Below are 19,266 nucleotides of genomic sequence, written 5' to 3'. Positions count from 1 at the left end.
ATCAACTTTAAAATCCTCTAAAACAGCAAGGAAATGAAACAGCTAGGTCTGATACATGTTACAGGTACTGTTAGAACTCATAGAGACAGGCAACAAACTATTTAATCGAGTGTGGTTCCAGATAGTGTTTTTATATGCTTTTAAATACATGCTAACTATAACACACGTTCCTTTCAAAACTGTACATTTGAGACCAGTATAACTAAGGTAAGAACACAGCAGGTAATACTTGTTAATTCATTTTTATTAACTAACTGCAATCACTTTAAGAGAACCTGTTGGCTGATTATGCTGTACGAGGGGTGCATGTCAGTGGGGGCAGTTGACTATTACCACTTTCCTTTTTTTCTAAAATACTCATCTTGTATTGCATTGTACTTTGTACTTTGTACTTTGCAGTCCATTAGAAGCTGATGACCCATACCTTGGAGTTTTCTTGGTAAAACATGTAAGAAAAGCCAAAGAGTTTTTAAAATCAATTTCCTTACCTCTTATTAGCACGAGCAAAGTTATCACACTTTCAGCTTTAATTTCAGGGTATGGCCTCCTGGTGTCTTTCTGTTCTGTCTGTTAGTTTCTGCCCAGTGGTCGGGCTACAAACCACGTGAATTACAGCACACAAAGTCAATAGGCACTAGGAAACAGTTTCATTTATGTTCAATCTGTAGTATTTACCTTTGGAAATCTGTCAACCCCAAATTAAAGAAATGCATAAAGAATGAAAAATTGACAGACGATTAAGTTGTTTCTTCTAATAAGAAGTAAGAAAATGTGTTTTTTTTAAAACGTTGCTTAGCACTTTTAAGGATTGTGGTGTGTGCCCTTGATACAGTGAAACACTGGTTACATTATAAGGCAGAGATTTGTTTCCCATCCAGTTTTATCCAGAACGGCTGCAGTAATGATGAGAACACATTCACAACCAGACTTCAGTTAATAATCCCCACATCATTCTCATACAATTATTAAAACAGGGGATTGAAATCAGAATGGTAATACAACAATGTTCTCCAAATACACTGCTTCCTTTTCCTTTCCACAACAGCCTGCACAACCCGGGCGTAACCACCGTCCCATATGCACCAGTATCTGGTGTTAGACACTTGCACAAGAATTTGAATTGCACTGTATCAGTTGAACACTTTGTACACTGTGTAACCCATGCAGCAAGGACTTTTTTATATAATATTAACAGATGCATATCCTTTTGTGGGTTTGTAACAAATTGCATCATAAATAATGTTCATTAAAGTTATCACGTTCAAGTCATCAGTCATCTAAATTATCTTTTTTTACTTAACTTGATTTTGATTTTAATTAAGAATTGCAGGCATTTATTTATTTGTTAATTTTCACTTGAGCTATTGTTGCAGACATGGTACAGATACATGATTACCCAGACAGTAGGCCTATACTGACAAGTGGCACAATTTATTTTGTTAAAATGACTCTATCTCTAGTTTACTTAAAGTAAACTTGACAAAGCTGTGTGAATGCAGTGGCTGAGAGTATCAAGTGTGTGAATGCAGTGGCAATGATTATCAAGTGTGTGAATGCAGTGGCAATGATTATCAAGTGTGTGAATGCAGTGGATGTGAATTGCTGCTGAGGTTTATGTTTTATGATTCATGATGTGTTTTTTACTTCTTATTTATTGTGTCTTGTGTTGTTCGCTGTGGTCTGAGACTCTTGACAGGTCGTCGTTGTAAATGAGAATTTGGATAAATAAAAGTTTTGATTGGTTGATTGATCACCGTGTAACAATTTTTTTGTTTGTTTTTGGTTCCTGGGTAGTAAGTGTTATTTCCTAATTGCTTATGCCTCCAAAGTATAGAAAATGGCTATTATTCCCCACAAACTTTGCTTTTGTGACCAGGACAGTGATATTTTGAAATGTACCTATTTTCCAGAACATTCCAGATAGATTCAGTCTGAGTAAACTTGGAGTAACTTCTAGAACTTTCTAGAACTTTCCAGTAATATAAATAGTAGTATAAATACAGGGGCCTTAAGCCCACCAGTTCAGTTTAGTTCCAGCTGCCTAAGTGGATACATATCTGCATTTTTCTGAGATGGCATCAAGAGGCTTTAAGCATCCGGCAGACGCATTTTGCTATGTCTGCGGCCAATTTATCAAGACAAGAGCGAAAAAGTACTCCGTGGAAGCATCTGCTGAGATGTGTGAGGCCTACAAGGCATATTTCGGCATGCCTGTCGGGGATCAAGACAAACCCTGGGCACCTCATTTCACCTGCGAGCACTGCAAAAAAACTCTGGAAGGTAAGATGGACAATTGTTGCTCAGAATTTTATGTTATAAAATTTGTTAAAATTTTTAAAATTGTAAAAGTTTTTAATTTTAAAATGTTTTACAATTTTCAATGTTATTGAAAAAATATATCATATATGAAAAATGTTGCGAGAATCTCTTACACATTAGTCATGGGTGAAATAAATGTATTTTTGTAGGATGGTACAGAGGGGAAAAGAGAGCCATGAAGTTCGCTATCCCAAGAATTTGGCGGGAACCCACTGACCACTCAAGCAACTGCTACTTCTGCATGGTGGACCCTTCCAAACGTCGGACTGGCAAGAATGCACCTGCTATCACGTATCCGGACCTTCCTTCATCCATTGCCCCGGTGCCACACTGCCATGAGCTCCCCGTACCCACTCCTCCGGGGAGAGAGAGCAGCCATCTTTAGAAGAGAGCAGCAAGTCAGAGAGCGAGGAAGACGTTGTAGATCCAGATGACAATTTCAGAGGTGGAGCTGAGGAGAGAAACCCATACTACCCCAACCAAAAAGACCTCAACGACTTGATTAGAGATCTTGGTCTCACCAAGTCCAATGCCGAGCTTTTGACGTCTAGGCTCAAGCAGTGGAACTTGTTGGATGAAAGTGTGCAAGTCGCAGATCAGAGGAAGCGTCACCAACCTTTTTCCAGCTTCTTCACTCGTCAAGATGGGCTCTGCTTCTGCCACAATGTGACCAGTCTGTTCGAGGCAATCGGAATCGCCTGTAACCAGAAATCTCGAAAAACTACTCATTTCTAAATCTTTTGTAGTCATTTTTGTATTACTTTAGTATAAATACATGTTAATTTGGATTCATATGTTGTTTTTTTTCTGACTTTATGTGAACGAAAAGACACAAATTCGCCCGTTTTCTCATTGGAAATAGGTAAATTTCAAAATATCACTGTCCTGGTCACAAAAGCAAAGTTTGTGGGGAATAATAGCCATTTTCTATACTTTTGAGGCATAAGCAATTAGGAAATAACACTTACTACCCAGGAACAAAAATTGTGTTACATAGTGTTGGTACTAGAATCTAGTCTGCTTGGCAAGTTCCTGAATTTCTAGAAATTAAATCAATTTGACTAAGTTCAACGGGCTAAAGATGACTTATTGGTTTAGAGAAGTTGCCAAAGACAGAGTTCAGCTTTGAAATATAAGTTGAAATGAACATGACGGAGTGATTTTACAGACATAGCAATATGAAGCAAGTACATATTAGTAAAGGCACAAACTTGTGGACTTAAGAGAATCAAGTATTTTGGTGATTAGTAGTAGAATTTTTTAAAGGATCAGAAAACACAGAGTGGGACGCACAGTGTGTGTGTGTGTGAGCATCACCCCATTGGCTGCAGATATGTTAAAAGACGCAGGAAGAAAATGTACAGCCTCCTATTGGACGACCACAGACCAGGAGCACTGTTGAGGGCACTATGGCACAATATTGAGGGCACTGTCCTGGAGCAGGCACAATGACTGTAGCTGGGAAGGAACACATCCATGAAAAGTGATTTAAGAGCTACAGACTAGGTAAAAGAAGGAGCGGAGACCTGCAAATAAGTCAGTATTTCTCTATCAATATGTTGACTCCATTGCTGAAGGAGAGCTGCTACTTTTTGCTGAAAAGCATTTATGATATTCGTCAAAGCTAGTGCTACCGAAACATATAATAACAATAGATCTAAGATGATGGCATCAGATTCTGGAAAAGGTGATGCATTAATGTCCCTGTAGACTTCGAAAGCCAGTGAAAACTGAATGACAACACTGAAAACACCTGGCACAAAAACTTTTAAAAACGTCAGTTTCAGTTTACACTGTACTGCTGTTCTAAAGGTTTAGTTGAATTGCATTTTTCTATCATATTTGCAGGAACACTGTATTGAAAATGATCTTTAGCAAGAGCAGAGGTACAAAACAAGAATCCCATTTCCTTTCAAGAAAACTCCTGAGGGTTAAAAATCCTTGGCTTTTCACCACAGACCAGAATCTGCATTTTCAGCTAAACAAAACTGCCTCACATCTGACATCTGATCTGAGTGCTCTAACCCCTTCTAACTCAGTTTTTAATTGAAGCCATTATAAACAGTCCAAGTATTAACCAATCAATTATATTAAAGCAATCTAAATTAGTAAACTAATACCGTTATGAAAAATAAAATTAAATAATTTAAATGTAAGTATGTACATGTCATTACAAAGTATTTCTTCTTTTTTCTGAATTTGTAAGCATCAAAATCTATTTAAGACTCATTCCATACTTTATCATGTTTGAAATATATGTCTGCCTCCTACTGTATATTATGAATAGTTGGTTAGGACAAGAGCTATAAAGATGACAAATATCAAATACAGTAATACATATACTTAAATGCATGTATAATTGACAAACATGTGTGTCCTTCAATGACAATCTATCTGACACACTTTTGAAGACAATTATTTTTTGTTACTTGAAGGACAAGGGGGAAAAAAACGGGACAATGAACAATCTAGAAGAGGATCAGTTAATCAAAGTATAGAAATAAAAGCCCTCTTATATTACCTGTCTTGATAAACGTCATTACACAACTATCCCATCACCACTAAGGTCCTAGATCCCGGGTCTGCAAACAAGACTTCTACTCAGCAGAAATGATCTTTGGAAACAGTGTGGCCTTCAGACTGAGATGAAAGTCAAATCTATTGGTCAGCTGCTGCTGATGCAAATGTAATGATTGACCCCTCCCATTTTAATAATAACTACTCCAGGAATATTTAACCTCCGAAAGTTTGAGAGGGAGTGGGTTCACATCCCACGGGTTCAGTTTTGCCAGCTTCAGTTTCCACTAATAGCAGTTCAGCAGTGAGGTAGGAGACAAGTCAGTAGTCCAGTAGTGCTTTTACTACTGTGTGAAGAAACAGAGATTCCAGCTTCATTTTCAAGGGTCTGAGCATTTCAGAAATTGCCTCAAAAATGAGTAACATGGGTGTGGAGATGCTTGCTTTCACCCTGGCGGTTTCAGGCTGGATTCTAATATCCTCTACCATCCCTACTGACTACTGGAAAGTGTCTTCAATCGATGGCACTGTCATTACCACTGCCACCTTCTGGTCCAACCTCTGGAAGACCTGCGTCACAGATTCGACTGGAGTGTCCAACTGCAAGGACTTCCCATCCATGCTGGCACTGGAGGGTATGCAATCTTCTTTATCCATTTTCCTGTAGTGGTGCCTCACCTTCTGCTTCCTTGGCTTATCAATGCTTTAGGTTTAGTAGGTTGAGGAGCTTTTCCCTTCAGCTGTGCCCCAGGCAAAAATTACAATGGACTTTACTTTCTTAAAATGAAGTTGAGTATTTCCATGTTTTTCCCTCACACTTGCATCTTAACATCAGGAAAGATTTACTTTTCTATTTGTATCATACCAGTCCTAATTTCTCTTTTATCACTTCGTCATGAAGAACTGAAAACCTCACAGTAAAAAAGTTTCATTAAAAAAAATGCCTGCTACCTGGGGGAGTTTCAGGGAGAGACAGTATTTTTTTATAAGTGGTTCCAAATGAATTGTTAACAGTATCTACTAACTGCAATACTTCATGTTCATCTTTACTTCCATAAGTGATTGCCTGAATTACTTATTTTAAAATTATTTAGCTTTAATTTTGTGCGCATTTTAGAATTCACCAAACCTATGATTGTGAATATGCTTGATTCAACATTAATGTAATAACACAAATTATACTGCACTTGTTAACACTGGAACTGTTTTGAAATTCCAGGTGCTTCCATTAATTAAAACAAGACTAAAATGGGGGTTTTAAGCACAAACCATTTTTTAAACATTAAGGTCTATAAAGTGGGTTAATGAGAAACCTCTGGTGTGTTTGTCCAGTACCATTACTATGTTCAGTGGTTAACTTATTTAATCACCTTTCCAGCTCATATTCTCCTTTCAATGTTTTAATTATAGCTCCTGAAAACTCCTGGTCACCCAAAAAGGGATAGTTTGTTTTTAAAGTGTCTGCATCTGTTATTTTATGTGGGAGTCATTTATTTTTCTAAACGTCAATGTTTAGCAGTTCTCCTAGGAGACCGGGAGATAAATTACACCTTTATAGGCCCCTGAAGTCATTTTGCTTATGGTCCAGTTACTTTAGGTGCTAATTAGCAATCTAATATTCCCAAATAAATCAGGCCTGTCGAGAAGTCCCTAAGTGAATTTTAAGTGTTTGCCTTTTTCTCTAGAGTAAAGCTATCATACCTGCTTAATTGCAGTATTTTGCTGGTACATTGTGGGAATTATAAATGTATATTAAATATTGAATCTCTCTCCTGGGTTTAAATGAAAATGGCAGGCAAATCTAATGAAGTGTATTCTAGTCGAAACGTTTGTCTTTGAATGTATTAGTACTAGTATTTCTAAATTTAGCATTATTGTTTAATAGTTCTGGATGAAGGCAGTCCTGTAAGTTGCCACTATATACTGTACACCTTTATTCATATTATTATGTAACATTATTTAATGAATGCCATTTTGTCTGAAAAGGCTTACTGCTCAATACAATCAGCGTGATATAAAAAGTGAAATCAAATTTTGTGTAATATTTGCTGGTTTCAGATTTTAAAAAAAATGAACAATCCATACCAACGTTGTTCCAGGAATCGCTTCTCTAAAATCCAGTTTTTCTGTTTATCATTCCATAATTGTATCACACGAACAATAGTTTTGTGGTTTATGTTATGCAAGTCATGTTTAGAAAAGAAAACTGATCCTACCTTTACCTTTTTTTATTTTAACATGCTTTTAAATGGCCTGCCGAATCTTGCAATTAGTACTGTTATTATGGTTACAATTCAAAGGTCAATTTTCTCATCTCTGCCAGGATAACTAAATGAGCTGAGAGTGAATCTACAGATTTACACTGCACCTGGTGCTGGTCACAATATAGAATACAGGGTTGGAGGGGGCCCCCGAGTGGCTCCCCTGGTTAAAGCACAACCACGTGGTGTGCAGCGTGAGTCATACATTAAGGGGATTCCACAGGGAGCGCCACAGCAGACCCCACCGTTCTTGGCTGTTGAAGAGGAAGCTGGCTTGGTCGTGGGATCGGAGGACGCCCACTCAACCTTTAGTTCTCCTGAGCGCTGTGGGGAATTGCTGCGGCGAGGGGAAATAAATTGGACATTCTAAATTGTGCAGAAAATCGCAGGGGAAAATAATTAGGCATTCTAAATTTCTTTTTTTTTAAAAAAAGAAAATACGTTCTTCATTTGAAAAACAGTGCAATTAATCGATGAATATTTCTTGGGAGTTCAAAAGGAAATAACAGTTTATGGGATATGTAACTTGAATTCCTGCCACTATAAATTATTCACAATTTTGTTTCTTGAAACAGTACTCTATATTCAATTTCCACAAAGTCCTTAATTGGGCCAAATGAAAGAATAAAGCTGAAAAATAAGGAAAAACAGTTAACAATGGATTGCATTGTCATGGTGAACAGGTTACATCCAAGTCTGCAGAGGCCTCATGATTGCTGCTGTCTGCCTGGGATTTTTTGGAAGCATACTCTCCTTGGTTGGGATGAAGTGTACCAAGATTGGAGGATCAGATAAGACCAAAGCTAGAATTGCTTGTCTGGCAGGAATACATTTCATACTTGGCGGTAAATATTGTCCATGTATTGTTTATAACAGCCTATTCTTTCATGCTTTTGGGGAAACTTTAAAACTTTTGTTCATTTTTACAGGTTTGTCGTCTGTGACCGCATGCTCGCTGTATGCACACAGAATTACATCTGAGTTTTTTGACCCCACTTATATAGCACAAAAGTAAGTAGCACAAAAGCAATGTTTTTCATTTTATTTTCTTACACGGTGCTGGTTAAAATGTTATTGAGTCTTCTTTGATTTGCATAGACCAAAAGGATTGTATGAAGTCACTGCTGTCTCTCCTCTCATATCATGTACTCCATAAGGGCAGATTTTTTTTTCGTTAGGGAATAAATGATACATTGCATGATATGCAGACAACAGAGAGAACATTACCATGCTGGGGTCAGTGACAACACAAGGGTGATAATAAAGCTGTACACAGAAGATGTTAAGCTTTTTGTATGACTTATTATTCGTGAAACAACTTCTAATAAGGAAAGAGACCAAAGTTAGACCACCGAACTTCTAAGAATGTTGTTTGTGGGTGACCCAAGTGGCTCACCTGGTAAATGCACAGCCACGTGGTGTGCAGGGTGGCACTCCAATGGGTTACGGAGGCAAAACAGACAGGCACTGTTTCTCCTCACCACACAACAGCGAACTCTGCTGGCCAGACGCATAGTGAGCTCAGGTGGTTGATGTTTTGACTGAGTGAAATGTTATAGCGCTGTTGCTCTATTTCAGATATGAATTAGGAGCTGCTTTGTTCATAGGGTGGGCAGGCTCGGCACTCTGCATCCTTGGGGGGATTGCTCTCTGTTTCTCAATGGCAGGCAATGGGACAAGCAAAAGGTGAGTTTGACCAACAACCTACTTCCTAACTCACTGTGTCAGTGGTAAAAAAAAACCTCTTATTCAGGTATATTAAAATCTGGTGGAGTTCTTGCCGCATAACAGATCTGGTGATCAACTGCAAAAGGTTGTGTGGTCATTCTACTGGATGTGTTTTTCTAAAAGTCAAGGGCAATGTTAGTCCTGTTAAGGTTTGGGGAGCCATATGCTGGCACGGCAAGGGCAGAGTGAATGCTATGGATGGACCGTCTCAACATGGATGATGTAGTGCTGGTGCCCATGATGTTGTGCATGATGTAGGTCAGAGTGCATTCTGACTGTATGTGGCACACAATGGATTTCTAATTTTTTGGTAACATGGATTATATGTTACGATACGCAATCTTCCAACATAACCCTAATAATTCTAACAACCTTAATTTCAGCTGTCTTTACAAGGAAATGCATATTAATTGGATTCTGCTATGATTACATAGTTTCCAAATCAAGTTTGATTCATATTTTTTTTTACTGCCACATTGTAAAAAATATATAATGTAATGTAATCACGCACACCCGTAAAAGACTTTTTGTATGGTACTTTGAAAATACAGCTATGGCCAAAAGTTTTGCATCACCTAGAATTTTAGGATTGAGACACAATTAAAATACTGTATATATATAGGAACATAATTTAGATCTTTTATTTACCATCATGTAATCAAAGAAACTACAAAATGGTATCGCAAAAGTCTACCGGAAGCCATAATAGTAGTACAGTATTTCATGTCACATTTTTCAATTTTTGTTAATTTTTCAATAAATATATGGAAAACTACAAAGCGGTATGTAATTCAATATGTTAACGTAACATTATTCAGCAGATTTCACTTGACTTTATGAAGCAAAATTAGTTAATTCTATAGGGTGATGCAAAACTTTTGGCTGTAGCTGTACATGTCCTCTTTGTAATAATGTTCATAGTTTCAGACAGCCAAGATGTAATATTGGTTTTAATGAAGCTTTACAAGTCTAATGTTTGAGGTAATATTTCAACTGACAAGATAAACATTTTTAATAATATAACATGTCGTCGGCAAATTCTGTAAATGGTTTTCAGCCTAGCCAAGAGAAGCTTCCAGTGATGACATTACACAAATAAATCATTCATTAAATGAAAGGTTTTCTTTGTTGACGTATAATGTCAGATCTTATCCAGTGGTATATCAGGTGCAGTACAAAGTTGCCTTGTTCAAGGTGGGCACAAGGAACTGGGGACATTAAACAAAAAAGAAAAGAAGATCATCCATTATGGATGTAACAAAGTGCTCAGTGGCTTCACGGATCCCAGTTTGTTCTTTGGAGTTCTGTTGAATTTCCTATCAGACATGCATCTGTACTGCAGTCTGTATTGATTAACCAGCACGATGTCTAAGGCAGGAATGAAAGCACACAAAAGAATGCAGGCTTGCAATGAAAGGAGAAACTCCACACACAGATGCAGTCTCTCTTGTGTTGTTGTAGCTCACTCAGGTGTGTGATTATTCCCTCTTCAAATACACTGAGAGCCAAAGGTCATTCCTTAAATAAGTACAGGAACAGCATGAGGAACAACTACGGTTTCTCTTTTGTCTTGCTGTTGATGATGGACTAAGGTAAATTCAGGATTCATTTTAATAAGTATAGATCTTTATTTGATTGCTACAAAACGTTCACTCACACTTTGTACATTTTTATCTTTGTTGACCATGATCCAATCCATAGTCAACCAAGGTCAAACACTGTCTAGAACGTGGCTAGAAATGGCTTTTTTTGTATCATCAATATAGAACAGATTCATGACTATTAAACATGATTGGATTCTTTAAATGCATTCGTTTTTTTAATAGAGCCAGTGCTTTTAAAATTCGACTAATATTAGAGGAAAAATGTTTGACAGTTTTTTTGTTTTGTGTGTGTGCAATACAGTGGGCAGGGGGTTTCAAGAGATTGTAAAGTGTAACCAAAACATCTGAGACCAAACACATTGGGGGAATTCAGTAAAACCCACTAAATCAAATAAACTCTGCAAAACGTGTTGACTGATTGAAATATTTCTCCGTTTTCTCACAGGGCAGGTTACACTTACAGTGGAGCAGCCTCCTTTATCTCCTCTCGAACTAAAGTGCAGAACACGGCAGCAGATGTGAGGTCTGCCAGAGGCAATGGAAATCCACCAAAACACTTTGACAAAAATGCCTATGTTTAACAGAACAAAGAAAGAACCTGGATGCATTCTTTAGTGAGGCTCTCCGATCAAACTTTGAAAACAGAAGCAGGAACTTTATTGTCACATACAGAGCACCGTTCCTTAACAGTTGCTTATTTTAAATTAATAAGCATGGGCACTGTACTTGTATAATTAGTATTTGAAGAGATTGCATATTATTTAATGCTGAAATTAGTAAGTTGACCCAATATGAAAGGTATTGGCAGTGTCCAAAAAAACATTTATTTTGTAAAGTCTTTGGCTGTTTTACCCCTGATCTGACCCAGCACACTTAAAATGATCTAGTGGACCTACAGTTTGATTTCATGTGAATACAATCCATGTTCTAATTATCCCTGTTCTAGTGAAACGATAGCTCATATAAGGACACCCAGGTGACTTTTAAAAACCCTGTGGAATTTAAAGCTCCACTGCCGTCTCAATATAGCTTTTAGATAAATATGTAACTTCCAAGTACATCTGGTTCATCACATTGTAACCATTAACCTCTCCTGGAACACTCCTGTCTGTAAGAACATAAGAACATAAGAAAGTTTACAAATGAGAGGAGGCCATTCAGCCCATCTTGCTCGTTTGGTTGTTAGTAGCTTATTGATCCCAGAATCTCATCAAGCAGCTTCTTGAAGGATCCCAGGGTGTCAGCTTCAACAACATTACTGGGGAGTTGGTTCCAGACCCTCACAATTCTCTGTGTAAAAAAGTGCCTCCTATTTTCTGTTCTGAATGCCCCTTTATCTAATCTTCATCTGTGACCCCTGGTCCTTGTTTCTTTTTTCAGGTCAAAGAAGTCCCCTGGGTTGACACTGTCTATACCTTTTAGAATTTTGAATGTTTGAATCAGATCGCCGCGTAGTCTTCTTTGTTCAAGACTGAATAGATTCAATTCTTTTAGCCTGTCTGCATACGACATGCCTTTTAAACCCAGGATAATTCTGGTTGCTCTTCTTTGCACTCTTTCTAGACCAGCAATATCCTTTTTGTAACGAGGTGACCAGAACTGAACACAGTATTCTAGGTGAGGTCTTACTAATGCATTGTAGAGTTTTAACATTACTTCCCTTGATTTAAATTCAACACTTCTCACAATATATCCATGCACCTTGTTAGCCTTTTTTATAGCTTCCCCACATTGTCTAGATGAAGACATTTCTGAGTCAACATAAACTCCTAGGTCTTTTTCATAGTTCCCTTCTTCAATTTCAGTATCTCCCATATGATATTTATAATGCACATTTTTATTGCCTGCATGCAATACTTTACACTTTTCTCTATTAAATGTCATTTGCCATGTGTCTGCCCAATTCTGAATGCTGTCTAGATAATTTTGAATGACCTTTGCTGCTGCAACAGTGTTTGCCACTCTTCCTATTTTTTTGTCGTCTGCAAATTTAATGAGTTTGCTTACTATACCAGAATCTAAATCATTAATGTAGATTAGGAATAGCAGAGGACCTAATACTGATCCCTGTGGTACACCACTGGTTACCTCACTCCATTTTGAGGTTTCTCCTCTAATCAGTACTTTCTGTTTTCTACCTGTTAACCACTCCCTAATCCATGTGCATGCATTTCCTTGAATCCCTACTGCGTTCAGTTTGAGAATTAATCTTTTACGCTGGACTTTGTCAAAAGCTTTCTGGAAATCTAAATAAACTATGTTGTATGCTTTGCAGTTATCCATTTTCAATGTTGCATCCTCAAAAAAGTCAAGTAGGTTAGTTAGACACAATCTCCCTTTCCTAAAACCATGCTGGCTGTCTCCCAGGATATTGTTACCATATAGGTAATTTTCCATTTTGGATCTTATTATAGTTTCCATAAGTGCATGTAAGAACTATCACATTTGTTCTATGCAGTATTTCTTTCTGATATATTTCTTACACCTACTAGTGTTGCAAGGGGATGTGATTCTGACAGCTTCATTGAGGACACGGATGAATCTTGGTTTTTCAAAGTCACCAGGATGATACCAAGTTGCTCTTAAACTTGGCTGCACATTTTAATTGGTTTTATTTACCATGTGTATTGAATCATATGTGCAGAAGTTATAAAAAAATGCTTTTCAAATGTAAATACAGTGTGTGATGTATTTATATTTTGTTTCATCATTCTCTGTTAATATCAATTCCATATACATGTTCTCAGCTCTGTAAGATTACACTTTAATGAGTATTAAACACTGTGCAACAAAAAAAGGAGAGGCTAAAAACTATTGCTCGGGGCTGCCCTAGCATCACTTAACCTTTCTTTCTCCAAGAAACCTATCTTCAGTGTGCAGTGATACCAAATGATTCAGTGCCAAGCTTGTACAAAGAGCACACTGTACTGCTAACCCAGTATGCTTCTGATCTACTGTGGTGATTCAACTACTGATTAACTGGAAATACAGGACAATGTAACAGCCTGGGATATTTCATATCACCACAAGTAGTAAACCTTCATAAAACTATTGTGAAAACATGTTTAAGCATGGACAAAGCATGGTTAAACAAAAGTACTGTAAGTATAGTTTAAAAAAAACAAAAACAACTTTTGTTTTTGATCTGCCACATGACTGGACAAGGTTATGAGATCAATCAGCTACTAGGAACTGGATGAGCTTAGATGGGCCGCATGGCCCCCTCTTGTTCGTAAATGTTCCATGAAACAGAGATTCACAGTGTGTTCACAATCAGATTTGAAAACGAGATTTAAAGCGTTGTCCCGAGTAACATGTATAATACTGACATCAGCATAATGCCTCTGGCCGCTCTTTAGTTCACCGGTTAGGGTGTCTGTTTCTGACCTATGAGGTTCACAGTTCACTTACAGACCCCGATTTCCACTTCTTCAACAGGCTGAGATTCTAATCCAATAAATGTCATTTGTTGCAATTACATTTACGTGGCATTTCTGGTGATGGCATGTGAATAAGTGCACCTGTGGACACGCTTTGATTAAACAGAGGAAAATATAATGGGCTTCCCCAAACAACTGATATAGTACTGAGTATGGCACACCAGTAGGACACATGCGCTTGACTGAGGACATATCTAACTAAGTGATTCATTTAATTCAGTGGGCTGAGTGCACAACAAACCTTGTAATGAACAAAAGTGGCATGTCTAGGACTTTAACATGTATGGTTTGTGAGGTTTATGACTGGAATGTAAACTTGATAGGAATATACTTGGTATATTATTTTACTGGTTTAGTGTCAAACCAAACCCCAGTATCTCCAAGAAGAAGACATGTTTTGATTTGAACCTAAAAGAACAGAACAGCCTAGTGTTCATGTGGTTCATGTCGTCAGGGGAAGAGGATAAAATAATGATACAGTAATCCAGAGAAAACTATGCTCAGCACAATGCGGTTTTGTTTTAAAAGGAAATTACAAGTGAATGGAAATCACATGACCGTTTACCTGGTTTAGACACAAAAAATTACCTCAGGAATGTAGTTTAATTGAAAATCTGTCCTTCAAAAAACATAATAGCACTATTATCATCTCCTTGCCCAACTTTCTAGTTTTGACTCATGGTATAAAACACAACATAAACACGGTTTTATTAGTTTGCAGACCTAAATGTCACTAGTATCCATTAACATTTCCCAAAACACTTGTAAAGAGGCTTAGAATTTAAAACAATGCAGCCTGTATACATCTTCGAGGGCACAGGGTCATGGCTCCTGCTTGTAAAACTAATAATGCTGGAAAAGGGAAAAATCAAAAGAGATTTTAATTCAAATGACACAAGAGAAAAAAAGGCTTTTTTCTAAAACCAGTTGAGGATAAAAGCTGATGCACATGCAGGTGAATTTCAACAAGTCTATGCAAACAATGTGTCTGTCAATTTCTGTTCTTTTCCATCAACTTTTGTTTACTAAGAGCTAAGGGGCTTCTACTTATTTCTGTGTATGCAATCGACACCTAATATGATCTGTTTTCGCTTATTTTATCTCTGCAAGAAATATGATGCTTAAAAGATTCACAAAAAAAAATAAACCACATACAAAAATGACTTCAAATTTCAATGGAATGCAACCAAGCAATTAAGATTCCATTTTGTAGATGGCCTGGGCTAAATTCCAAGGCCAAATAAGATGATAGTATCAAGATCAATTAACATTTTTGTAGATTTTCCAGTTTATTTAAAAATAAAAAAGGCTGAAATGTTAAGGGAGTCCCACTCGCCCTGACTACAGGAAGAGATTAGTTCAAGCAGTACACACGGATATGGGATTTTAAAAAATTAGGATCCAAATTTGAGGTACAAAAGGACCAAAAATCTTCATGTGCTGATCTGAATTGATTCTAGGGACCCAATTAAGTGCAAAAGAAGAACTGAGAATATTCTTCCGGGTATTGTATTGTTCTGATGTCTAAGTAATCGCATGTGTGTTTGTCCATCTTTTCTTGGGGAGCGACCAAGGCTATTTTGTATAATGGAGGAGCCATTACACCATTATAGTCCATGGAATGCACCTTGTTATGTTTCTTCAGTGTTCCCAGAGTTTTTGGATTGAGGCCAAACCCAATGGCGGAAAGACAACTTTGCTATTGCGGTCTACTTTACAAGGTACAGTGGTCTAGATTCTAAAATTCTTTTTACACCATATTGTTGTTATTATATTTTTTATAAAGGAAAAGAAAACACAAATTACAATTCTGAAACAAATAAGACTTACAGTACATGCCCCAAAATCAAGCTGATTAAATCTGGAATGCAAACTTCATTTAAAACAATCGTGCTGGATGACGATTTGGAGTGAAGTGCTTTGAGAATGTAGTCCAGTCAGTGTTCTTGTCTGTCATTCATTGTTTTTGTTTTTTTTTTCATCAGTGAACACGTAGAAGGTAGCAGGTAATTTGGCTTTACCTAAAATTAACGCCACCCAAGTCAGACCCTCAAATTGACACTAAAACCTGCAAATCAAACTTATTTGTAAGATTCGAATTAAGGTCAAACTTGGATGGTTCCCGGCCTTAGTGAGCAGCACAAGACTAGAATCTGAATAAGCATATGAATGTAGAAAGTAGATTAAACTGTTCGGGTGGTGTAAAAAACTGAAGTTTGTCATTATCAACATATGATTGTAAGATTGAGCAGTATGTACACTCCATTCACTGATGGGTTCTTAATTTAAGTTGCAAATGACATCATTTTAAATGAACCAATGCTGTTTTTGTTTCTGACTTAATTTTTTTAAATATTTTTCATTATTTTTTGTTTATTAAAAAAAAACAACTATATGAACATAATTTAGATATTTTATTTAACATCGTGTAATCAAAGAAACTACAAAATATTATCACAAAAGTCTACCAGAAGGCATAATCCTAGTACAGTATTTTATGTTAGATTTCAAAATGTCACATTTTTCAACTTTTGTCAGTTTTTTGTTAAGTATATGAAAAACTACAAAGCAGTATGTAATTCAATGTTAGTTAACGTAACATTAGTCAGCAGGTTTCATTCGACTTTATAAAGCAAAATTAGTTAATTCAATAGGGTGATGCAAAACCGTTGGCCATAACTGCAGACCTCATTTGATCTTATATGTTAGCAAACTGTGCTGATCCACCAGGCGCTTTCCCTTACTACACTGACAGTTATACCTCATACTGGTCCTATTACATTTGGAGTCTCCGTTCCCTTTCAAACACATGCAGAAAACACTGGAAAATGGAGATGCATTTTCACGTTACACATTTTTTACAGTGTACAAGCCTTTCTAAATATAATATTACAAAACAGCTCTTCCTCATGAGGTCCAGTAAAACCTGTATTCAATGCTACGCCAGTACGCTTAGATTAATCCCCACCCATCTGTCTATAAAGATCACTTTAAAGTTAAATGTAAAATCAAATTGCAGTTACCGATCAGACTTGCCAGGAGAGGGCGCTCTAACGTTTCTGCTGGGGTATGCTGTTGACAGCACTGAAAAACTGAAAGGCACATTCATCCTAAGGCCATGTACTGCAGAACAAGTTATTTCCTCAAGCATGATGTCTCTATGAGAATCAATTTCATGTTACATTAAGCTGCTTGTCAGGTCCCCCAGCTCATAAAAACACAGCTGTACTGTTCATGTACACTGCCTGGCCACTTTATTAGGGCCTGTCTATCCAATTGGATTAGGCATGGTTTGAGAAGCACGACAGAAGATTTTCAATGGCCACCACAATCTCAATCCAGCTGAGCCTGAAATGAGATGGAATATTAGTGATTGAATGGATTAGCATCCCTGGTTTTGATGAGGGCAAATGGTGGCCCATCCCAATATTATGTCTGTGACAGGGAAAGAATGAATCTTGGTTATAAATCTCCCTCCCGACCTGTGAGGGCGCTGTGTAAAGGGAACAGAGTGCCCTGGACTGGATGGCCTGACAATTCATTCCCAGGATTAGGTGGAAGTTGGCCATCTAGAAAGGGGCTGTGGTACACCAAGTCATCGACCCGGAAGGAAAGCGATGTGGCAACTATGGATTGGAGGAGAAACAGTTGCACTCGCTAACCAAGGGGGTGTGACTGATGTCTACCTGGACAACACTGCACCATTGTACACAAATAAATTGTATTTCACCACAAGCACTATAGCACTCACTCTGGGCTTGTGAACATCTGCGTCTTTGTGTGTTCTACTGTGTTTATTCCTTTCAAACTGTGTATTATTATTTTGGTACTGAAACCTGTTGTTTTGGAACAGTGTATTGCCTGGGATTATTCTTTATGGTCGCCGGACCAGGGTTTACAAAAAAAACCCTGTTTGGATAGTGAACTTTGTTGTCTGTCTTCTGTTCCTTAATCACATTACCACTACACCTGCGCACTGCAAACCACTTAAAAAATAACTGTACTGTTATGCAATGCAATGTACTGGTATATACTTTGAGCTAACAACATTTAAAAATGCCACAGATGGCAATTGGGTATAGGCTCACAGATCAGGTGACGTATACAGTATATGGCTCATGAAGTCAGTTTTTGTTGCCGAGGTATGTGAATGAAGATATCTAATTCATGAAAAGTATCTGAATAAAAACAACTCTGAAAAATGGTTAATATTGAGATTTCAGCATTTGTTTCCTGACCCTTTACCATATGCTTAGAGCCACATAAATACATTTTAAAGGTCTCCATATGGTGAATGTTCAATCATTACATTTTTACAGTCCTGAGTCTTAAAACAAACACGGTAAACAATATGCCATACATCCCACGACACAAGGTAATGTCATTTCCACTGCCAGCCTCTGAACCTGTGGAACAGGTGCTTCACTGGTTTGACTGGAGTCTCCGACTGCAGGGACTTTGCATCTCTGCTGGGACTGGAAGGTATGCAATCTATTTGACACAGTGATGCTGTGTGTATTTAAATTGTTGTATTGGGTTCTTTAGGGGTACACAGCATCTCAATAAATATATCACCATGTCCTGAAGCTTACAGTGTTACAGTGACTCATTTAGTCTTAGCTCAATCAGTCTGGGTTTCAAAATGCCACACCACCCAGTGAAATATGGGAAAAGTAGCAAAGAAAATTCTATCAAGATCAACAGGGCTTTATCCTGTCAATTTTTCTACATTTTCCTCTTGGTTCTCTCTGTATTTCGTGTGCAAACGCTAAAAACAGATATATAGAATTGTAAGAATTTAGATTACCTCCACATTCTTACTGGCATGCATGAGTTAGAACCGGGTTCCATCAGTAATAAAGTAGTGAATCAACAATGGATCTAGTTCTAAACATCATTAACTGAGCCATTGAAAGAATACAGCACAAGTTATTTAAATCAGATGTGAGGGAAAGCAGTTGACATAGGGATTGTGTTGTCATGGTGAAAAGATTACTGTGACCTTGGGATTTTTTGGAACTGTTTGCATGTTTGGGAACAAGTGTAGCAGGCTGGAAGGAGCAGATACCACCAAAGCTAAGACTGCCTGTGTCACAGGATTCTGCTACACGGGGGGAGAGAAATAGAGCCATTCATTGTTTTTAATGACATGCCTGTCTTCTAATAAAACTTTGTTGCTTTTACAGGTTTGCTCTCTGAGTGCATACTCTAGGGGGTATGCTGATAATCACACTTGTAATTGCCTTTAAGAAGTATTTATCTGCAGGTATTAAATGCATCCATTCATTAATGTGTTGAATTCAAAACAAGAAAACCTCTTTCCCTTATCTTTACAACTAAGTACCAATCAATGGGCAATTAACTTCCGCATTGAGTGCTTTAAAAGCTGATTGGACG

At 37.5% G+C, this 19,266-nt stretch overlaps 1 protein-coding gene across 1 annotated transcript; it reads left to right on the top strand.

Moving 5' to 3' along the window:
• The first annotated feature begins 5,088 nt into the window (after positions 1–5,088).
• On the top strand, positions 5,089–11,873 carry LOC117406547 (claudin-10). The gene is made up of 5 exons (XM_034923074.2): positions 5,089–5,471; positions 7,781–7,942; positions 8,027–8,108; positions 8,676–8,783; positions 10,875–11,873. Exons 1-5 carry the CDS (start codon positions 5,252–5,254, stop codon positions 11,008–11,010), a joined length of 708 nt encoding a protein of 235 aa, XP_034778965.2. The 5' UTR covers positions 5,089–5,251; the 3' UTR covers positions 11,011–11,873.
• Positions 11,874–19,266: the final 7,393 nt, after the last annotated feature.

This window comes from Acipenser ruthenus, chromosome 8 (assembly GCF_902713425.1).
Source record: "Acipenser ruthenus chromosome 8, fAciRut3.2 maternal haplotype, whole genome shotgun sequence".
Classification (NCBI taxonomy): Eukaryota; Metazoa; Chordata; class Actinopteri; order Acipenseriformes; family Acipenseridae; genus Acipenser; species Acipenser ruthenus.
The sequence above is the reverse complement of the archived record's forward strand: the minus strand, read 5'-3'. Positions and strand labels throughout refer to the sequence as shown.